The 20,370-nt window shown below is 44.1% G+C and overlaps 1 protein-coding gene across 1 annotated transcript in view; it reads right to left on the bottom strand.

The window, feature by feature from the left end:
* The window catches only part of BFSP2 (beaded filament structural protein 2), a 74,951-nt gene that overhangs the window by 9,236 nt on the left and 45,345 nt on the right, over positions 1-20,370 (bottom strand). Inside the window, exons 2-4 of the mRNA XM_061167995.1 lie at positions 17,217-17,299; positions 11,398-11,554; positions 10,269-10,430 (exon numbers count right to left, since the gene is read on the bottom strand). Coding sequence (XP_061023978.1) covers positions 10,269-10,430; positions 11,398-11,554; positions 17,217-17,299 — 402 coding nt within the window. The remainder of the gene's footprint in view (positions 1-10,268; positions 10,431-11,397; positions 11,555-17,216; positions 17,300-20,370) is intronic.

Here is a 20,370-nt window from a genome sequence, read left to right as displayed (position 1 = left end):
CAGGAGAGCATAGTGGCATTTAGAAATATGGTAAAAAAAAAAATTCAAATTAATTTTTACAAATTGGCATGGTGTTGCACATGAAGGATGGATGTGAGAGAGAAAGAGCAACAGGCTGTCAAGGAAGTCAGCATGAAGAACTGGATGGTAAAGAACCATCCAATTGGAGGGGAAAAGAGCCATCTCCACACCCCACCCACTTTGCTGATTAGGGCTGCCGTTCCTCCAAACACCCTGGGCACTTGGAAAGGCGACTTGGAAGTGGTGATTGTGTGGTGTGAGGGGAGAGTGAGAGTTTAAGAGGGGGCAGAGTATGGAGAGCAGTGACGCGGGTCCAAGTCGAGCACTGAACACAAGTCCAGGCCGAGCGCTCAAGGGTGGACGTGTGCAGTCTGCCTTTCCCTGAGCAGTTGCTGCCTGGGCTCCGGAGCGTCACAAGCTCTCTGGGTTTTGCAGCTGGGGAACAGCTTTCTGAGAGCATCACTCTGCCCACGTCCTTGCTCAACCTCATTATGGTCACTTTCATGGAGAAAGGGAAAGCAATGGGTTCCTTGGAGAAGCAGGGGTTTCTGATCTTGCTCCACAGAAGAATCTTATGCCTGGTGGGCTACACTCCATGGGGCTCTCAAAGAGTTGGACATGACTGAGCAACAGACACTTTCATTTTCACATCCACAGGAAAGGCACAGAATTGTGGTCTGGAAAGATCCTGAAAGAAGCCTGGCATAACCTTTTGGTTCCTCAAGACAAAGCCCTCCCAACCTCACACATGGTGTCACTTGTGCTCATCCTTAAAAAAGAGGATGAATCAAGGTCTCCCTGCTCCCCAGCTCCCCACCCACTCCATGTGATCTGTCTGGGTCAACCTAACAGTAAAGAATGTTGATTCTATAGTTAGAACACATGGTTTGAATCCTAGCTCTGCCATGTCCTAACTTTGTGATCTTGGGTAATTTATCTAACCTCTCTGTGCCTCAGTTTCCTTCTCTATATAATGGATGAAATCACAGTAGCTATCTCGGGTTAGGAAGATGAAATAAGAACAGGCCTATCAAGTGCTCTGGACACGGTTTGGCACTTGGTAAACCCTTAGTAAGCTCCTGCTTTCCTGGCTCGGCTCACTCTGTCTTGTGGAAGAGTGGTCTTTCTGTCCACTGCCTCAGAGCTGCTCCCCAGCCAACCTCACACTTGGGGGTAGCACCTTGTGTGCAAGAACAACATCTTACTCACCCCTCAACTTCCACCCCAGGCACCTAAACTGGTTTTTACCCCTAGAACATACCCAGCGACCTTTATTTAAGGTCAACAATGTGTCCCAGGCACAGGTTTGGGACTACAGTAAGAGGAAGATCTACCAGGAATGGAATTAAATCTCCTTTTCATTAGGAGGACTAGCTGTCATTATTATGATTATAAGGCACTTCATAGTCACAAGTGTCATATAAATGCTATTTAGCTGAGGAAAGCTTTTGCCAGGCAGCTACCCCAGCCAGATGTAGGATTTACTAGGGAGAAGGCTGGATGCCACCCAGGAGGACGTGGGTTCTCCTTAGTGGGAATTAAAAAGAAATTCTCGTCTCCCTCAGTGAAACATCAACACTGGCAGAAGAGCTGGCCTGGCTTGGCTGAGCCAAATATCTTCTTGAATTTACGTGAGAGCTGTTTGGCTGCTGAAGATTCTCTCTTTAGGGTACAGGAGAAATGTGCAGCCTCAGTTGAAGCTGCCAAAGGAAACCCACGGGGGCACGTGGTCTGGCAGACCCCTGCCTTCTTGGTAGCGGGCAAGCGCGCCCGCTGATGAAAGGAAGAAGAGGCTCAGGAAGGAGGAGTATTCTGAGAAGAAAAATAGATTTTTCTTCCTAAAGTAATTATTGAAAAAGTTGGAATGACAGCACTTTTGCTCTGGTTCATGGAGATCACCCCATTCTTAAGAAGGCTCACCTCCGCTCTGTCCCTGCCAGGAGACCAAATGTTGAATACAAGCCCCCCGACCTTAATGTCTCAGGGATTTGTGCTGTCTTGTCTTTGCAGATCTCTTGGTTTAGAAGTAAGATCTCTATGCTTTTCTTGGGAAAGAGCTACTGTTAAGAAATATCCAAGACAGCTTTGAGATCAGCAGAATCAGGTGCCAGGAATGGCCAAGAATTGAAGCCAGGGACTTTGTGTCCACAGCACCAAGCTCGGGGCCTAGCACCTGGTTTGTGCTTGACAGCAGCGTCTGAATGAGTGAGTGAGTGAAGATTTCTTGGTAGAAGGTGTGAGGACAAGGTTGTAATAGTGAGTGATCCCCTGATAGTCAACTGAGTGTTGACCAGTCATGGGGTTGAAAACACAATATAGGAGGTGAGGACCTGGGTGCGCCCTTGACAACACCTGTGATTGTGCCGGGTAGTCAGGTAAAGAGAAGGGTGAGACAGTCTCTTCATCTTTCCTACTCTTGACTCTCCACACCTGCCCCCAGCTGTACCAGCTGGGTCACACCGCCACAGCACACAGCTGCATGAACCAACTTCTGGCCCCTGGCTCCTATACTAACACTTCCTTACAGGCTAACAACAGCTTTTGAAAGCTAGCTGGAAGCACCATAAAGAAAGTAAAAAGACCCAGAGGAATCGGGTGGAGAGGGAGGTGGGAGGAGGGATCGGGATGGGGAATACATGTAACTCCATGGCTGATTCATGTCAATGTACGACAAAACCCACTTCAATATTGTAAAGTAATTAGCCTCCAACTAATAAAAATAAATGAAAAAAAAAAAAAGTAAAAAGACTAGTGACAGGGAGGTCCCTGGTGGTCCAGTGGTTAGGACTCTGTGCTTCCACGGCCAAGGCTTGGTTTATTCTGTGGTCAGGAAACTAGGATCCTGCAAGCCATGCAATGTGGCTAAAAAAAAAAAAAGACAAGTGACAAGCTAGGAAGATATTTGCAACTTATATCATGGAAAGAGAATTAATTATTTCTCTAACATACAAACAGCTACTACAAACCAGTAATAGAATCCAAGACCTAATAAAAATGGGCAAAAGATATGATCTGATAGAATACACAAAAGCAACTATGGATGAAATTCAGCCATGATGCTCCACCTTCCTCATAATATGACAAAGGCAAAATAAAAATATACTGAAAAACCACTTTTACCTATAATATTGGCAAAGATCACAAAGAGATCACAGTGTGAGAACACAGTCTTGATGAGGATGCAGGGAATATATATTCTCAAACATTTCTAATGAGAATTGTTATAACCTTTATGGAAGGTAATTTGGCAATGTTTATCAAAATTACTGATTGCACATAATTTTTGCTCCAGCAATTCCATGTCTATAAATTTATCCAACAGATACATTTTTATATTGGGAAAGGAGGAACATATGAAGTTAGTGACTAGTCATTTATAATATTATAGGAAAGATTGGAAGCCACCATTCATCAACAGGGTGCAGGTTAAATAAACCCTGGGATACACATTAGCTGGAACAAAGGTTGGCAACATTTCTGTAAAGGGCCAGATAGTAAATGTTTTAGGCTTGGCAGACCATATGGTCTCTGTTGCAACTACTCAACTCTGCTGGTATAATGCAAATACAGCTGTAGACAATATGTAAATGATGAGCATGGCTACATTCCAATAAAACTTTATTTGTGGAGAGATAGGCAGCAGGTCAGATATTGCTTGTGGGCCAGATTTAGCTTTGTTGCCCTCTGTGGTACAATATTGTGCAGCTAGGAAGCAGTATGTTCCAAATAATACTAGTTGTGTAGAAAGAGATAAAATATGTACATATTTTGTTGTATATGCATAAAATGTCTCTGAAAGGGCACATAGGAAAAGGGTAACATTTATTGACCCAACAACAAAGACTGGGTGCCTGGGACATGGGTGAAGTGACACTTCTCACTGTTTATTATTTTGTATATTTTGAATTTTGAACCAGGTGAAGGTATTAGATATTAAAATGAATAAGTAAAGTGGGATGCATGAGACAAGTGCTCGGGCCTGGTGCACTGGGAGGAGGAATCAGGTGGAGAGGGAGGTGGGAGGGGGGATCGGGATGGGGAATACGTGTAACTCTATGGCTGATTCATATCAATGTATGACAAAACCCACTGGAAAAAAATAAATAAATAAAGGAGAAATTAAAAAAAAAAAAGAAATAAAAGTAAGCTGGGGCTCTTTTCAAAGCTGACTCTGTGTTGTTTTTATGAGGTTTAGAAATGCAACATGACTCTTCTTCAGTGCTTGCTGTGAGGACTTATTTCACGGAAGAGCCATTGAGATTATAGCCAACTCATCAGCACACGGAGACCCCAAGATTACAGATACTCTCGGAGTCTGCTCTCCCAAAGGAACTCCCCCTGTTGACTATCATGGCAGGACCACATGGAGCTTCTAATTTCCCATCTTGCAGCCTAGAGCAGGTGACAGTTGAGTGCCAGAAATGCATTTAATCCGAGTTCATATACCCTAGAAAATACTGACTCTTCCAGGTAAAAGCAAGCAAAGAAAAGGCACAGACACAGCAGCCTGTATAAAATATCTACCCTCACAGGGCAAGCTAGTGTTTGTGAATATCGCTGACATGGTGACATGTTATCCAAAGCTTCTAGCTGCTCATGGGTAGATCTAGATCCATGCTGTCCAATATGGTAACCACTAGCCCACACATAGTGATTTACGTAAGAAGTAATAAAAAATAAATCAAGAGTTCAGGTTCTCAGTCGTGTCAGGCACACTTCAGGTGCTCAGTACCCACACTCGACTGAGCTCCCTCACTGGCCTGCTGCACAGGTTACAGACCAGCCCCTCCACCCACCTGCCCACGGACATTTTCACCACAGCACATCATTCCAGTCAATCTCAGTGTCTTCTCCAGCTCTAAGTTAGCAACAACCAGAAACCTCACAATTCATCTCCATCTGTTCACCTCTCTTCATTCTTAACCGTCTCCACACTCTGTCATCCTGACTATTTGAGGCACGATGGTTACAGAGCAGATAGAGTTTCTGACCACAAATGCCTTAAACTGATCTGAGGCAAATGTGGCCTACTGTCAGGGCAGAAGGCATGGGAGCGATCTATTTACTGTGGAGTACCTGCCACCGAGGGATTCATCAGAGCACTGCCCCCCCCGCCCCCCCCCCCCATTAAGCAAGCCTTTGATTATTGTGCACATCACCCAGCTGCAATGAACAAGGGACAGAGATGCAACTTCTAGGAATTGGGAGGAGGGCCTCCAATTCCTTCAAGGGCAAACTGAAGTGGTTTGTACCTGTGAAAGAAAAACAGTAGAAACAGCCTGATTGCAGGGAAACTAGAAGTTCCCAGCCCTTTCTCCTCCTTTTCTCCCTTTCTGCTTGCTTTCCTTTCTTCCTTCCTGGTTGCAGAAAACACATCTGTGAAGTGGGAGTAACAACAGTTCCTACTTTTGAGGCTGTTTGAATGAACAGAAAGGATGTCAGAGGTCTAGCCAGCACAAATGGCCTCACATGGTTATTGGTTTTATTTTTGAATTCTATTAATAGTCTTTTAACAGCGATGGACAGATGACTTCAATGCACCCGTAAGTTCTGCAAAAGTTTTAGGAAGAAGAGCACTGAAAGATCTTAACCTAGCCAAGGTCTGGGTAGAGCATTCTTGCACTCAGGACTCTCTGTTTTGTTTGTTACTCTACAGAGTGGAAATATCTCAGCACATGAATCTAGGAAACAGGCAAATAATAGTGACCCTGCTGGATTTCCTGAGATGGACTTTTTAAGGTCTGCTAGTTGCAGACTGGGTAGTATGTTCCATGGTTAACCAGGTGGTCTGGAGGGTGGTGTGGCATGCTGTTGGAGGTTCTCAAAGTATTCCCAGATATCCTGAGTTGGGTAACCACATCAAACAGAAAAGAAAGTGCCAGACTTTAAAACACTCTAGAAATTCTCTGGACCAACCTGATGTCACTGAATCCTGCATGTCACTGAATCTTGATGTCACTGAATCCTGCAACTGGACCAAAAACTGGACCACTGTGGAAATGTAAATTGATACAGCCACTATGGTAGACAGCGTGGAGATTTCTTAAAAAACTAGGAATAAAACTACCATATGACCCAGCAATCCCACTACTGGGCGTATATCCTGCAAAAACCATAAATGAAAAAGGCACAAAAAAAAAAAAAAAAAAAAAGAAAGAAAAAGGCACATGTATCCCAATGTTCATTGCAGCACTATTTAAAATATCTAGGGCATGGAAACAACCTAGATGTCCATCAACAGACGAATGGCTAAAGAAGTTGTGGTACATATATACAGTGGAATATTACTCAGCCATAAAAAGGAACACATTTGAGTCAGTTCCAATGAGGTGCATAAACCTAGAGCCTATCAAACAGAATGAAACAAGTCACAAAGAAAAACAAATATGGTATATTAACGCATATATATGGAATCTAGAAAGATGGTCCTGATGAGCCTATTTGCAGGGCAGCAATGGAGATGCAGACACAGAGAACAGACTTATGACACGGGGCGAGGGCGTGGGTAGGAAGGGGAGAGTGGGGATGAATGGAGAGTGTAGCATGGAAACGAATACACTAACATATGTAAAATAGATAGCCAGTGGGAATGTGCTGTATGACTCGACTTGAAACTGGGGCTCTGTGATAACCTAGAGGGGCTGGATGGGGTGGGGAGTGGGAGGGAAGCTCAAGAGGGAGGGGACATATGTATACCTTTGGCTGATCCATGTTTATGTATGGCAGAAACCAATACAATATTATAATTATCCTTCAATTGAAAGTAAATAAAGGAAAAAAAAAAAAAAACTGGGCCACTGAGGTTCCCAACATCTATAACACCATGACTAGAGAGAACCTATCAGGAACTTCTTTACAAGCTTTTACTGATTAAGAGTTGGCAGGAAAGTGGTAGCAGATGCTGATAGCATCCACCTTGACTCCTTAGGTGACAAGTTAGTTCTCCCCAGCTTCCTTCCCACTGCCAGATTCTGCACCTGGGAGCTCTCTCTGAAGACTCTGAAAGGTCATTCTGCTAGCAGATGTCAGATGACTGAAAGGAGAGGATATTACTACCCCAGCTTCCTTGTCTCTCTTTTATTCTTTACTGTCCCCCCGACCTACCATGGGGACACTCCAGTCTCTCACAGTGGGAGCTGGCTGGATACTGTGTTCTTTGTTGGTTCACTTCTCTGCTTCCTGCAACTTCCAAAGAAACTACCTACACTTCTACATTTGTCTCAGGATCAGTTTCTGGGGGAATGTAAATGAAGACAAATTAATCATGTCAATTAATTTTTAGCCTCTCCAGACTGAGAGGTAATTAAATACATGTCTGTAATCTCTCTGCAAAAGTTTTGAAAGAAGTGTGTGCTAAGCTATTTCACATTTATGCTTTGCCGCCAAGAAACTGACAAGAGATGTTCAGGCTGGACAAAAGTCAGCCCCTGAGGGCATGATGGCAACTGACAAAACTATTTATTGGAGGACTTTTGGCTGTCAGTTCTGATTGCTATGGATGATTAGAAGAATTCACTCATTCTGCAAATATTTTCTGGCTCCACCTCTCTGCGAGAGGCCCACTGGAAGCATTGGCCAAACTGAAACAAATACTGTCTGTATTCTCTGAGATGTAGCTTTCAGATTACTCTATTAAAAAAAAACACAAAAACTCTAATGGATCTGTTTAGAATTAGTGTTTGAACGACTGTTGGGCTGATGATGATTCTCAAGAGGGTAGGGGATGAATAATAGCGAAAATATTTTTTCTTTTTCATGCGATGCACAATTTATTTCTGTTAATTACAGTGCCCCTCCACCCTTTCCCAGAGAGATAATCACTATGGTGTGGCAAGGACCCCGGGGGTGTTGGGACAAAAGCAAGTTTGCAAACTGCTGGGTCAGTATGATTTAGCTTTGGGAACAGGGCCAAAGAGAAGTAACAGCCCAATGCAGAGAAAGGGTCCCTGGACCCAGAGTCAGGAGAGCTAAACAGTGGTGTTACAACCAGCTGTGTGACCTCAGGACATCAACTGCCCTCTCTGGGTCTTAATTTCCTCACCTCTAAAATGAGGGAATGGGACAGATGGTCTGTAGGGTCATTCATTGTAAATATTCATGAGTCCCCTAAGAAACAACAGACCCAAACCAAATCTATGTTTTGGTTTCCCTTTCTGTATTGTTTCACCTCTCACGGTTGTGGAGGCTGTATTTCAATGGAGTTACTAGGCACTATTTGCTGTGGAAATTGGTTGTAGTGACCTGGCCCAAGGAGTTGAAAGAAGAGGTGTTGGAAAGGGGTAGAAGGTAGAGAATTGGGGAGTGGAGGACACTTTCTGGACTGGAGAACTTTGGGGAGGTCCACATTTGTGAAGACCCTGTGGGGAAGTTTCCTGTTGATATGTGGGGGCAGGGGTTGAGGAGGGCTGAGAAAAGAAAGAACAGAAAAGGCCTTCCTCATTTCCTTTTGGTAGATTTGATCAACCCATGGTCCCCAACCTTGGCTATGTATTAGAATCATCAGTGAACTTAAAAGCCAGGAAGTCCCTCTCCTCCTTCTGATTTAATTGGTCTTGGGTCTGGGTATTTTTGAAAGTGCTCTGAAATAATTTTGCTGTGCAGTCAGCATTGAGACCCACTCAATGGTCACCAAGATCTCAGAGCAACCCTCTTGCCTTCTTTCAAATTCTATCTTATTTTTCTCACTTCCTTTCTGCTTCCCTTCCTCTTCTGCTCTTTCATCCTCTGCCTCAGAATTCCAGAGTCATGAATTGGTGGGAGATGGAGGAGGGAAGAACAAATCCTGTGCTTTATATTTTCTGGTTAATTCCTTTCTTATTTCTGAGGTCTAATAAAAGATGCTTTCCCTCCACGAATATAAATAATACTATTTAAGAAAAGTTTGAGAAATACTCAAAAACAAGAAAAAAAACAAAACACTACAACATGAAATGGGTCCCTCACTTAAAGAAAACCACTGCTTATGCTAATACCTTTAGCTTAATTAAGGTATAATTGTGCTTAAGTCGCTCAGTCATGTCCAACTCTTTGCAACCCCATGGACTGTAACCCACCAGGCTACTCTGTCCATGGGGATTCTCCAGGCAGGAATACTGGAGTGGGTTGTCATGCCTCCTCCATGGGATCTTCCCAATCCAGGGATTGAACTCAGGTGTCCCACATTGCAGGAGGATTCTTTAGGATCTGAGCCACCAGGGAAGCCCAAGAATATTGGAGTGGGTAGCCTATCCTTTCTCCAGGGGATCTTCCCAACCCAGGAATCGAACCAGGGTCTCCTGCATTGCGGATTCTTTACCAGTTGAGCTACCAAGGAAGCCCTAAATTATATAATTATAAAGGTATAATTGAAGTACAATAAACTAAACTTCCTTCTGACTTTTTCTTGAGGCTTAGCATCTTTGTTTGAATGGTTTACCTACTGGGTAGAGCAGGGGTCAGCGATTACAGTCCAAAGGCCAAATCGAGCCCACTCACCTCTTGTTTCTGAAAATAAAGTTTTACTGGAACACAGCCATGCTCACTGGTACTTTCTGTCCACAGCAGTTTTCATGCCACAGTGGCAGAGCTGAGTATTGCAACAGAGGACCTCTGGCCCAGGAAGCCTCAGTATTTACTATCTTGTTCTATACCGAGCATGTTTGCTGACCCCTGGTACATAGCATTCTGTACTCTCTTTATTACTCCCATTTTACCTTATTGCCTGAGCAGTCCCCATACTGCTGTCAATGCTTCATAAATCTAATTTCTAATAATTGCCTGATATTCTATTGCATCCTCAGGTTGTGGCTTACTCTTTCTCCTGTTGTTAAATATTTGTCTGTCTTTCCTCCCAATTTTTTCACCCTTGTAATAATAAAGCTTCAGTGGGTATATATGGATGTAAACTTTATCTATATTTTCAATTATATCTTTAGGATGGGGTCTAGATTATTCAATTGGTAGGTAGGGGCATTTTAAGACTCTCAATACATACCATCAAATCCCTTCCTCAAAGATGTCAGACTGGTTTGTGCTTCCCAATAACTCAGGAGAGCACCCACATGCTTGCCAACATTGAGTATTAACATTTTAAACATTTTCTGCATTTAGACAGGTAAGCAAAAAACTATTGCTGTAAACTGCATGTTTTTTTCTGTCTAATGAGATTGAAATGGTTGCTTTTCTTCTTTCACATGTTGGCTACTATTCACCTTTGCTCGGCCTCCTTCTGCACAGGGCAGAGTGAGGGTGCTGGTCTTGTCTCTCACCTTAGCTTGGAGCAAGGCTCCCGCCTGCACCCGGTTCTTTTCAACATCTCTTTCCCAGTGAATTCTGATCGTCTCAAGGATGTCATCCAGCCCAGTGCCAATGGGAACATTCAGTTGTTCCAGCTCAGACCCTGCCAGCTGTTTGTACAGCATTTTCACATCCTGAAAATGACAACACACACCTCAGTGAGTTCAAGAGGAGAAAGGAAAGACATGAAGTTCTAGCAGCCAAAGCCCAGCTCCATGAGCGATACTTGGCTTCTCAGTCGGCTGCTGCCGCCAATCGTGGGGCTTCACAGAGACAGGCAGCTTGGGCACCAAATTCTCTTCTCCCTAGGATGCATTTCTTAGGTTGGTCTTCACAATCCCAGACCCATCCAAAGCAAAACTCAAAATAAATCACAACACAGAGTAAGCAACAAAAGCAAGATGAAACTTATGAACTTCAAAAAGTCAGAGTAGGCAGAAAGAAAGTTAAAGATAACTGTGAAATTTTTAAAAAGGGGTACCTTTTAAAAAGGGTGACAAACATGGAACTAAGAACAGGAGGAAGTGGTTAGTTTAAGGTTGGACAAAAGAAGTAACTTCCCAATGTGAACATGGTTAAGTGGGTTTTCACTTTTTCAACTGCAAGCATTTTAGATCTTAGATCAGTGACAGGTGTGATGTAGTTTACAATCAGTGCAGTTCTGCAGGACACTGGACCACATCACCTTTGGTGGGCCCCTTTGGTCTTGTCACTCTGATCTGACCTAATTTTATTATAAAGTGTGACTAAGCTACAGCCTGAATCTACTCTCAGAGTTATTTCGTTTGTTCTGTCCAGTGTTGAAAAAAGGTCCTAGCTAGGAACCTTGGGAGATGCTCCCTTTAATTCAACACACATTCCATCATTCACTGCTGCCTGGACCTGCTCCCTCGCCATTTATGTACCTGCCTGGTCCCTGAAGCAATTTGAGTTTGAGACTCACAATAACCTCACCCACTATAAGAATCTGAAAATATTTTATTGGCATTTTACCCATAGCCCAGGGCAAGTGACACAGAAAGGCTGTTGTCACTTGCATTGTGAAGCTCAGCCAGACAGGTGAGGGCTTCTGGATCTGTAGACAGCCCAGTCCCCACCTACCTCTTCATAGCTCCTGGACAGAAAGCCGAGTTCTTCTTTCAGGCTTTCTATTTGACTCTCCAGATCCATTTTTGACGAATTCGCTTCATCAATGACTTTATACAGAGAGTTAATTTCCTCTTCTGCTGCCTTTCTAAATGGCTGCTCATTTTCATACCTGTAGGTAAAAGAATCCAATCAGCAGGAGTGGATAACCCCAAGGAAAAACAATCAGATTATAAATGTGACCAACAGGCTAATTATGGGATAGTCAGGAAATGAATATTAAAAGTCAGTGTTTCAGTGGGTTTGAAAGGAAGAAAAGAAAATGAAGTCATTCAGTCATGTCTGATTCTTTGCAACCCCGTGGACTGTAGCCTACCACGCTCCTCCGTCCACAGGATTTTCCAGGCAAGAGTACTGGAGTGGGTCATCATTTCCTTCTCCTCAGTGGGTTTGAGGGCACTGTTAATGCATTGTTACATATTGATTTATTAAAATAAAAATGATTGCAGACAACTGCTGAAAACAGGGCACCTGGGCTAACAAAGTACGAGCCTCATGGAGCACTGGAAGCAAGGAGTTCTAGGGAAAGCTTCTCCAAGAGACCATATCCAGGTAAGGAGACCAGTACTGTCATCATTGTTCTAATTGTCATCCTTTTAACCTGAGGATACTTTAACAAACATTACTGAGAATCTGCTAATTACCAGGCTATGTGTTAATAATCTCAAAATGAAGAATGTGTTCCTCTCTCCAAAGAGCCCATGTAAAATTTCAGGACTGTGGCTGCAAACCCAGGTGCCTTCAGGGGCCAAGAGGGGTATACAGATGAGTGACGAGGGCCAGGTCCAGGCCAAAGTTAGAAGTGGGGATTGATGCGCCTAGGAACACACATGCTTCAGCAACAGGGGCCCTGCTGCCCATCCCCTCCCCAACACTGCAGCATCAGAAGGGGCGTGCCTTTCTCTTCTATAGAAACTGGAGACCTGGATTTATATGTGAACTATGCAATAACACGGGGCTTGCCTGGCAGCTCAGATGGAAAAGAACCTGCCTGCAGGAAGATCCCCTGGAGGAGGGCATGGCTACTCACTCCAGTATTCTTGCCTGGAGAATTTCATGGATAGAGGAGCCCGGTGGGCTACAGTCCATGGGGTCACAAAGAGTCAGACAGTACTGAGTGACTAACACACATGCAATAACACACACACACACATACATGCACAGATACAAGTGTGAAACCATCACTTCTGAGTCACTTCAATCTCTGGTTTGCACAGGCCTTTTTTTCTAACAACTATCCAACATCTTTTCCAATTTCTCCCAGTGTCACCCCTTTCCTCCACCGCCATCCACTCAGTCACATTTCACATGTTACCCTCATCTATCCACAGAAGGGAGACATCTCACACCTCTCATTCCAGAAAGCAACTTAAGGTCTTAGAATTTTAAGGAACTTAAGTGTTTGACTATTGAAGCTCCTGGAAGGTGACAATCCCTTGACGGTGTTATTGATAGGTGATCATGCAGGCTCGGCTTCAAAACTTCCAGCAATGGGACCTCATCGCCCAAGGCCACCAGGCCATTTTTGAATGATTCTAACTATTGCAAATTGCCTCCTTCAAGAGCTTTAGTTTCCATTCCTATAAGAGGCTGAGTTCCATCCTCTGCAACACCTGAAGTCAGTCTAAATCCTTCACTGGCTGTCCCCAAACATTTGGTGATACTCCCTTACTCTCTCATCCTGTCTCCATCCCCTCCACCCCTCCAAGACCTTTCTCCTTCAGGTTAAATATTTCTACTTCCTTCCTCCACTCTTCATGTAAATCAGTTTTCATATCCATCATTATTGAGGGCAGGGTCTGTGACCCTTTCCATTTTGTTTTCCCAGCACCAGGTTTAAGATATATTTGTGGAATGATTAGAAATACTGTCACTGGTCTACATCCTTCTTAAAATGTGATACAGAGAATGAAATGTAAAACTCCAGATATTACCTGATCAGTTCAGAGTCCTGTGGGACTGTCTGCTCCTTTGTTTAAACCCTTTAATTTTATTCATCATCACACACTAAGATTTGCATTGTGAGTTTTTGTTTGTGTTTGTTTGTTTCAGTTTGACCAGCTGTATTTGCTGCTGACTAAACAAGGAGAACCCCTGAACATTTTTCATAAGAGCTGCTTGAAACCCAGTTTTCCTGTCTTCTCTAAGTGCACCTAGTATTTGAATCACAAAATAGGAGTTCATGCCAATCCTCTTACAATTTCATTGGCCTATTATTCCAATATATTGGGACCAGAATCATGATTCTGTCAGCCTACTCTTCACCACCCCTACTGGCTTTGGATCATTGGTCATTTTGTCACATCTGCTTTCAAGTACCTTGCAGTTAAAAGTAGTAAATGAGAAGTCTGAGGACAGAGCCCTGTGACATACCACCAGAGACTTCCTTCAGAGCTGGACCTGTATCTTTGAATCCACACTCAAGGATAGTTTCTGAAGCATCTGTCTGTGTTCTATATATGGGATTACATTTTCTACCCAAATGTATTCTTTTTTGAAGGATTGTATTCTTATTAACATTTAGTCCCTTTGGAGACAAATCCTGTCCCTCCAGCTGAAATGGAAAGCCACTTGTATAATGGGGATTGGTCCCTTTTGACCCAAGTTGGAAGAACCCCTCATGTGCCTCATCAGTCCTGTTTTGCTCACCTGTCCAGGGAGCCTGGTCCCTTCTAGCACATGATCCATTCAGCATTACTGGAGGTTTTGGTCCCCTACAGACCATTTTTTGGGAAGTCCTCTGAGGATTTGAAATATCTCTGTGACATCCCCCAAGGATGGTGTTAAACTTTTAGCCTTTTTTACCACCCTACTTCGAGTGGTGCTTCAGTTAGAATCCCTGGGTGCTCATGGCACCCAGAACCATCTTGCCTTGAGCTGCAGGCCTCCCTGACATGACAGTGTCTATGGCATCTCATCACTTCTGCTTGACTGCTCCACCATCAGCTCAACTCAGCTTCCTCAAAACCAAACTCATTATCAATGCCTGAATTTTAGACAAGCTTTCCCTCCCCAATTTTCCATTTCATTCAAAGAATCACCAGTGTTCTAAATTACTCAAGGTCAAAGTCTGGAATTTACCTTTAACTTTCTCTCTTCAGGCTAAGTAGACAATTTTCAAATCCAGCCAGTTAGTTCTTCAACCCATCCCTCAAGTCTGCCCACTACTACCATCCCAGGCCAGCCCTGAACTACACCTGCCTTCTCACGTCTTCCCAGACTCACAGTATTGCCCGAAGAGTGACTGTACTTAACCACAGTGAATTATCTCTCTGCTGAGATGGCTTGTCACATCCTCTGGCTCCTCAATAATCTGATAAACTGACTTTTCAACCACTGTCCCAATCCAGACCCTTCACTCCCACTGTTTCCTACTCATTTGCCTGCCTCTTCTCTCTACCACTACAAAGCTTCCTTTAAAGCTCAAGTCTGGTCATGATGGGCCACCGCTCAGACCCCTTCTGAGGGTCTCCTCTGGTCTCAGATAATGTCTGAGCCCTTTGGAATGGCTGATGTGGTCCTCCAGGATCGTTTGCTCTACATGCCCCGGTCTCCCAAGCTGCTTGGAATTCCACTAACACACCGTGTCTTCTCATGTCCTCCCAATTTGGCACATGCTGCTCATTCTGCCTGGAAAATCATGTGTCCTTTATTTTCCTGGTCAACTTCTACATGAGTTCAGGATCCAAATCAGGTATCACCTCTTTTGCCAACCTCCCTCATTTGGGCTCATCTCAGTGATGGCATAAATGCTCAGTGAGACCACTATCTGCTCATTCCTCTGTCTTCGACATTAAACTATGGGCTCATTGAGGTCAGGAACCATGCCTGATTCACTTCACTCCCAGCACTTGGCAAGGGGCCTGGGATAAGTGGACATTCAAAGACATGTTGAACTCATTCATTCAACAAATGTTTGTTGAGCATCTATTTCATGTCCTCTGTTTTAGGAGTTGGTGATACAATGGGGCACAAAATAGATCAAACCCCTGCTTTCAGTGAGTTTACATTCTATTCTGTTGAATGGCAGGACAAAGGTATGTATGAATGTATGAATGAATGAATTAATGCCAAAAGGAATAAATGAATGAAAGACATTTCAGCCAGATCCTGCTTTATCACACTTAATTAAATTCCACATTAAATTTAGTGTGAATTGCTATTTACTGGTGTTTGTCTTTAATTGTACACTGAGTCATCGTGACTGGATGATGGATCCACTTCTTTGTGTGCCTGTAACATTGGCTACCAGTGCTGGGTAAATGGCAACCCTGGCTGATTGAGAGTCTCTTTGACTCCAGAGTGGCCACTAATGGAGGCCTTTTAGCAGGCAGAGGAGCTTGGTGTCAGAGAAAGGAAAAGACTAGGGATCTGAGGAGATGGTGGGGATTCCCTTTTTCATCACAGGTCAGTTCAGCCCCTCAGTGTCCAACTCTCTTGGACCCCATGGACTGCAGCATGCCAGGCTTCCCTGTCCATCACCAACACCTGGAGCTTGATCAAACTCATGTCCATCAAGTTGGTGATGCCATCCAACCATCTGATCCTCTGTCGTCCCCTTCTCCTTCTGCCTTCAATCTTTCCCAGCATCAGGGTCTTTTCCAAGGAGTCAGTTCTTCGCATCAAGTGGCCAAAGTATTGGAGTTTCATCACAACATCCTTCTTATTCCTAAGATAAGAATGACTGTGGGATCATGGTCTTCCCTACAGACTCCCAACTATATACCTTTCTTCTTCATATTTGTCATTTTGTGGAATAACAATCCCATGACTCACCCATTTGCTCACCTCCCAGGACACCTTTCCCACAAAATATTCTCAAAATCACTGTGCTCATCCATAAAAGGGCATCTTCATTTTGCTTTTCCATTAGGCCAGTGTTTTGCAAAACTCACTCTCCTCCATGATTTTGCCCTAAATGTTTATCTCCTTTACCATTATTTACTTTTTATTGTTCCTCACGTTCGTCTACTTAAAGAGCAAACCTTAAATCAACAAACTTTAAAAGCTCTTTATATTAAATAAATTTTAAATTGATACTATAAATGGTAGCACTATAGTGGAAAGACAGTTTCATGGGCCATAAATAGAAGGTAACATTAAAGATCAACGACCATTAAAAATAAAATGTTAATCTTCATACCACTTAAAATGATCTTAATCAGCCACATTTCTGGAAATACTGTATTAGACTCCAAAGAGGTGGTTCTCAAGGCTGGATGGACATCAAGAAAGCCTGGGGAACTTTAAAGATACAGAGGCCTGGCCTCATCCCTGGGACTCTGTTTTAATTAGCCTGTGGGGCTTGTGTACTGGCACTTTCAAGTGCCCAGGTAATTCTCATTGCAGCTGGAATTGAGAAGCATAAATCCAAACCAGTAGTTCTCAAAGAGTGTTTCCAGGACCAGAGTATCAGCATCATTGGGACCTTGTTAGAAATGTGAATTTTAGGTACCACCTACTGAATCAGAAATTCTGAGTGTGGGCACAGCCATCTGTGTGTTCTATCAGCCTCTCAGGTGATTCTAATGTTCAATGAGTTTTGAGACCCCTGCTGTAAACCAAGTGACACTCGTGAAATCTCTGAGGCCTTAGACCTATTTGTGTCGACAAGGAGCGCTTGAGCGGAGTGGTCTTGGTTCTGGATTCTCCCAGGACCGCTATTATCCCACCCAGCCTTCTGTGACACTGAGGTGTCTGCTGCAGACACATTACCCAAGTGGCCCAGGAGTCCTGGGTGTGGAGGGACAGTCCCCTCTGCTGCAGAGTGTTACCTCTCCTTAAAGTCGTCCGCTCCCGCCTGGATATTCTCTGTCTGGAGCATGAGCCGTGCGTTTTCCAGGACCGCCTCGCCCACCTAGAACGACCACACACCGAAGGACAAGGTCACTGCCACGTCTTCCCACTTCCCACTGGGCCTCATGCTGGGCACAGAGGCTTTGGGCACTGAGAGCACTTTTCTCATGGCAAGTATTTTTAGAATTCAAGTATCGCTCTTTAAGAGAGGAGGAGATAAACACTAAAGTCTAAAATCTGGATGTATTTTAAGGGCTTTTAGGGTTGTATTTTGGAGCAAAAAGATTACTTAAGGCAGACTTGTCCATAGCCTCTTTCACAATGATGAGCTTTTGGCTCTCCAGAGAAATTTCTGGCTCCTTAAACAAAGTTTCACTGGCTCAACCTAGTGTCTCTTAACATTTTCTGGTCATGGACGCCTTGAGAAGCTGATGAACTCTCTAGACCAGTGCTGTCCAACAGAATTTTCTATGACGTTGGAACTGTTCTACACTGCGTGGGCCAAAAAGTGGCCCCACGTGGCTATGGAACACTCAAAATGTGGTAAAGGCAACTGTAGAAGGGGAGCATTCAATTTTATTTAAACTTAACTATTTATATTTAAATATATGATGGACATGGAGAAGGCAATAGCAACCCACTCCAGTACTCTTGCCTGGAAACTCCCATGGACTGAGGAGCCTGGTAGGCTGCAGTCCATGGGGTTGTGAAGAGTCGGACACAACTGAACGACTTCACTTTCACTTTTCACTTTAATGCATTGGAGAAGGAAATGGCAACCCACTCCAGCCTTCTTGCCTGGAGAATCCTAAGGACGGAGGAGCCTGGTAGGCTGCCGTCTGTGGGGTCTCACAGAGTCGGACACGACTGAAGTGAATTAGCAGCAACAGCAGCATATGATGGACAGCTCTAGAATTCTGTCCACTCTGAAAACATACATATGAACATAAACATTGTATACAGTTCAGAGGTTTTATGGAGAAGAATGGTTTTTCAAACTTGAACCACAACACCTCTCAAGATCCCCACAGGTGGGAATTGGGGGGATGGTCCTCTTTTTAACCTGAGAAACTTCTTTTAAAAAACATATATTTTTTCACATATTGACTTTTGTATAATCTTCAGTTTGGGCTGGGGGATAAACTAACTGGTATTTTAAAAGAAGGAGACAAGAGGCTCTCTTGGTGACTCAGCGGTAAAGAATCTGCTTGCCAATGCAGCAGACACAGGTTTGATTCCTAATTCAGGAAGATCCCACATGCCCTAAGCAACCAAGCCCGTGTGCCACAATTACTGAGCCCATGATCTAGAGCCGGGGAACTGCAACTACCGAAACCTGTGTGTCCTAGAGCCCCATGCTCTGAAACAAGAGAACCTTCACAATGAGAAGCCTGTACACTGCAACAGAGAAGCCCTTGCTTGCCACAACTAGAGAAAAGCTCACACAGCAATGAAGACCCAGCACAGCCAAAAATAAAAATAAATAATAAAATTAAAAAAAAATTGAAGCAAACCTGAGAAAACTTTCTGGAGTGATGAGATGTTCCAGGGACTTCTCTGATGGCCCAGTGGTAAAGAATCCACTTGCCAATGCAGGGGACATGAATCTGACCCCTGATCTGGGAAGACTCCACATGTTAGGGAACAATGAAGCCCATGGACCACAACTACTGAGCCTGCACATTCTAGAGCCCACATGTCACAACTACTGAGCCCATGTGCTACAAATACGAAAGCCAGAGTGCCTAGAGCCTGTGCTCCACAACAAGAGAAGCCACTACAATGAGAAGCCCTTGCACTGCAATGAACAGTAGCCCCCACTAGAGAAAGCCTGTGCAAAGCAACAAAGACCCAATGTAGCCAAAAATAAATAAATAAATAAAATTTAAAAAAAACCCAGATGTTCCATATCTGGATCTGATGATTACACGGATATATAATAAGTAAAGGGGCTTCCCTGGTGGCTCAGATGGTAAGGAACCTGCCTGCAATGCAGGAGACCTGAGTTTGATCCCTGGGTTGGGAAGATACCCTGGAGAAGGGAATGGCTACCCGCTCCAGTATTCTTGACTAGAGAATTCCAAAGACAGAGGAGCCTGGTGGACTCTAGTTCATGGAGTCATAAAGAGTCAGGCATGACTGAATGATTAACACACATAATAGGTAAAAATTTGTTAAGCTGTACCTTACAGATTTGTGTATTTTACTATATGTAAGTTATGTTTTCAGCTTCTCTGGAGGCTCAGATGGTAAAGAGTCTGCCTGAAATGTGGGAGATCTGGGTTCAGTCCCTGGGTTGGGAAGACCCCCTGGAGGAGGGCATGGCAACCCACTCTAGTATTCTTGCCTGGAGAATCCGAGGAGAGAGGAGCCTGGAGGGATACAGTCCACGAGGTCACAAAGAGTTGGACAGGGCTGAGCGACTAAGCACAGCACAAGTTATCTTTAATAAAAATATGTAAAATTGAAAAACTAAAATGATGCAAATGACTGTTTTAAGCTCTTATCATTCCTTTGCTCTGAACAGTTAGTGAGTTGCAAGTTCTTTGCTCACTTGGTGGAGGACTTCCAGCACCAGAGGTCAGAGACTGGAGTGAAATGAGAAAGAATGGGGAGAAGGAGACAGACACCAGTTTCCTTCTCCCCTGTGTGTGTCAGAGTGGGGCTGGAGCAGTGAGAAGATGAGGTTGCTGTTGGGAAAATCAATGACGTGGACAAACCACACAGGATGACCCTACTGGATCAGAAGAGCACCATTCTTTCCACCTGGAGCTGGGACTTGGTCCACCCTGTGTGTCCTGTTTCCCCAGCAAAGTCTCATCTCACCATGCTGAAGTAGCCCTCCTCAGGTCAGCCCCTTGTTCATTGCTGTGTCCCCAAGCTCTGGCTTGTGGTGCCCATTCCATCAACATCTGGAGAAGCACCAGGGTTAGTCAGGAAGGGGTGAGGGGAAAGCATGGGTAAAGGTTTTATCGTGGTTTTCATGGGAAGAAATGGGCATGGCAAGGTAAGCAGGTGGGACTGGCTGGTTTAAATAATTTCAGTGGTCTCTATGCTACAGTGGTGGTCCCCAGTTTTCTGGCACCTAGCCCTGGGTGGTCGGAGCAGAAGAATATTGCCTCCTGGAAGGTG

Source organism: Dama dama, chromosome 19 (assembly GCF_033118175.1).
Source record: "Dama dama isolate Ldn47 chromosome 19, ASM3311817v1, whole genome shotgun sequence".
NCBI classification, from domain to species: Eukaryota; Metazoa; Chordata; class Mammalia; order Artiodactyla; family Cervidae; genus Dama; species Dama dama.
This window is presented reverse-complemented; position numbering and strand designations above follow the sequence as displayed.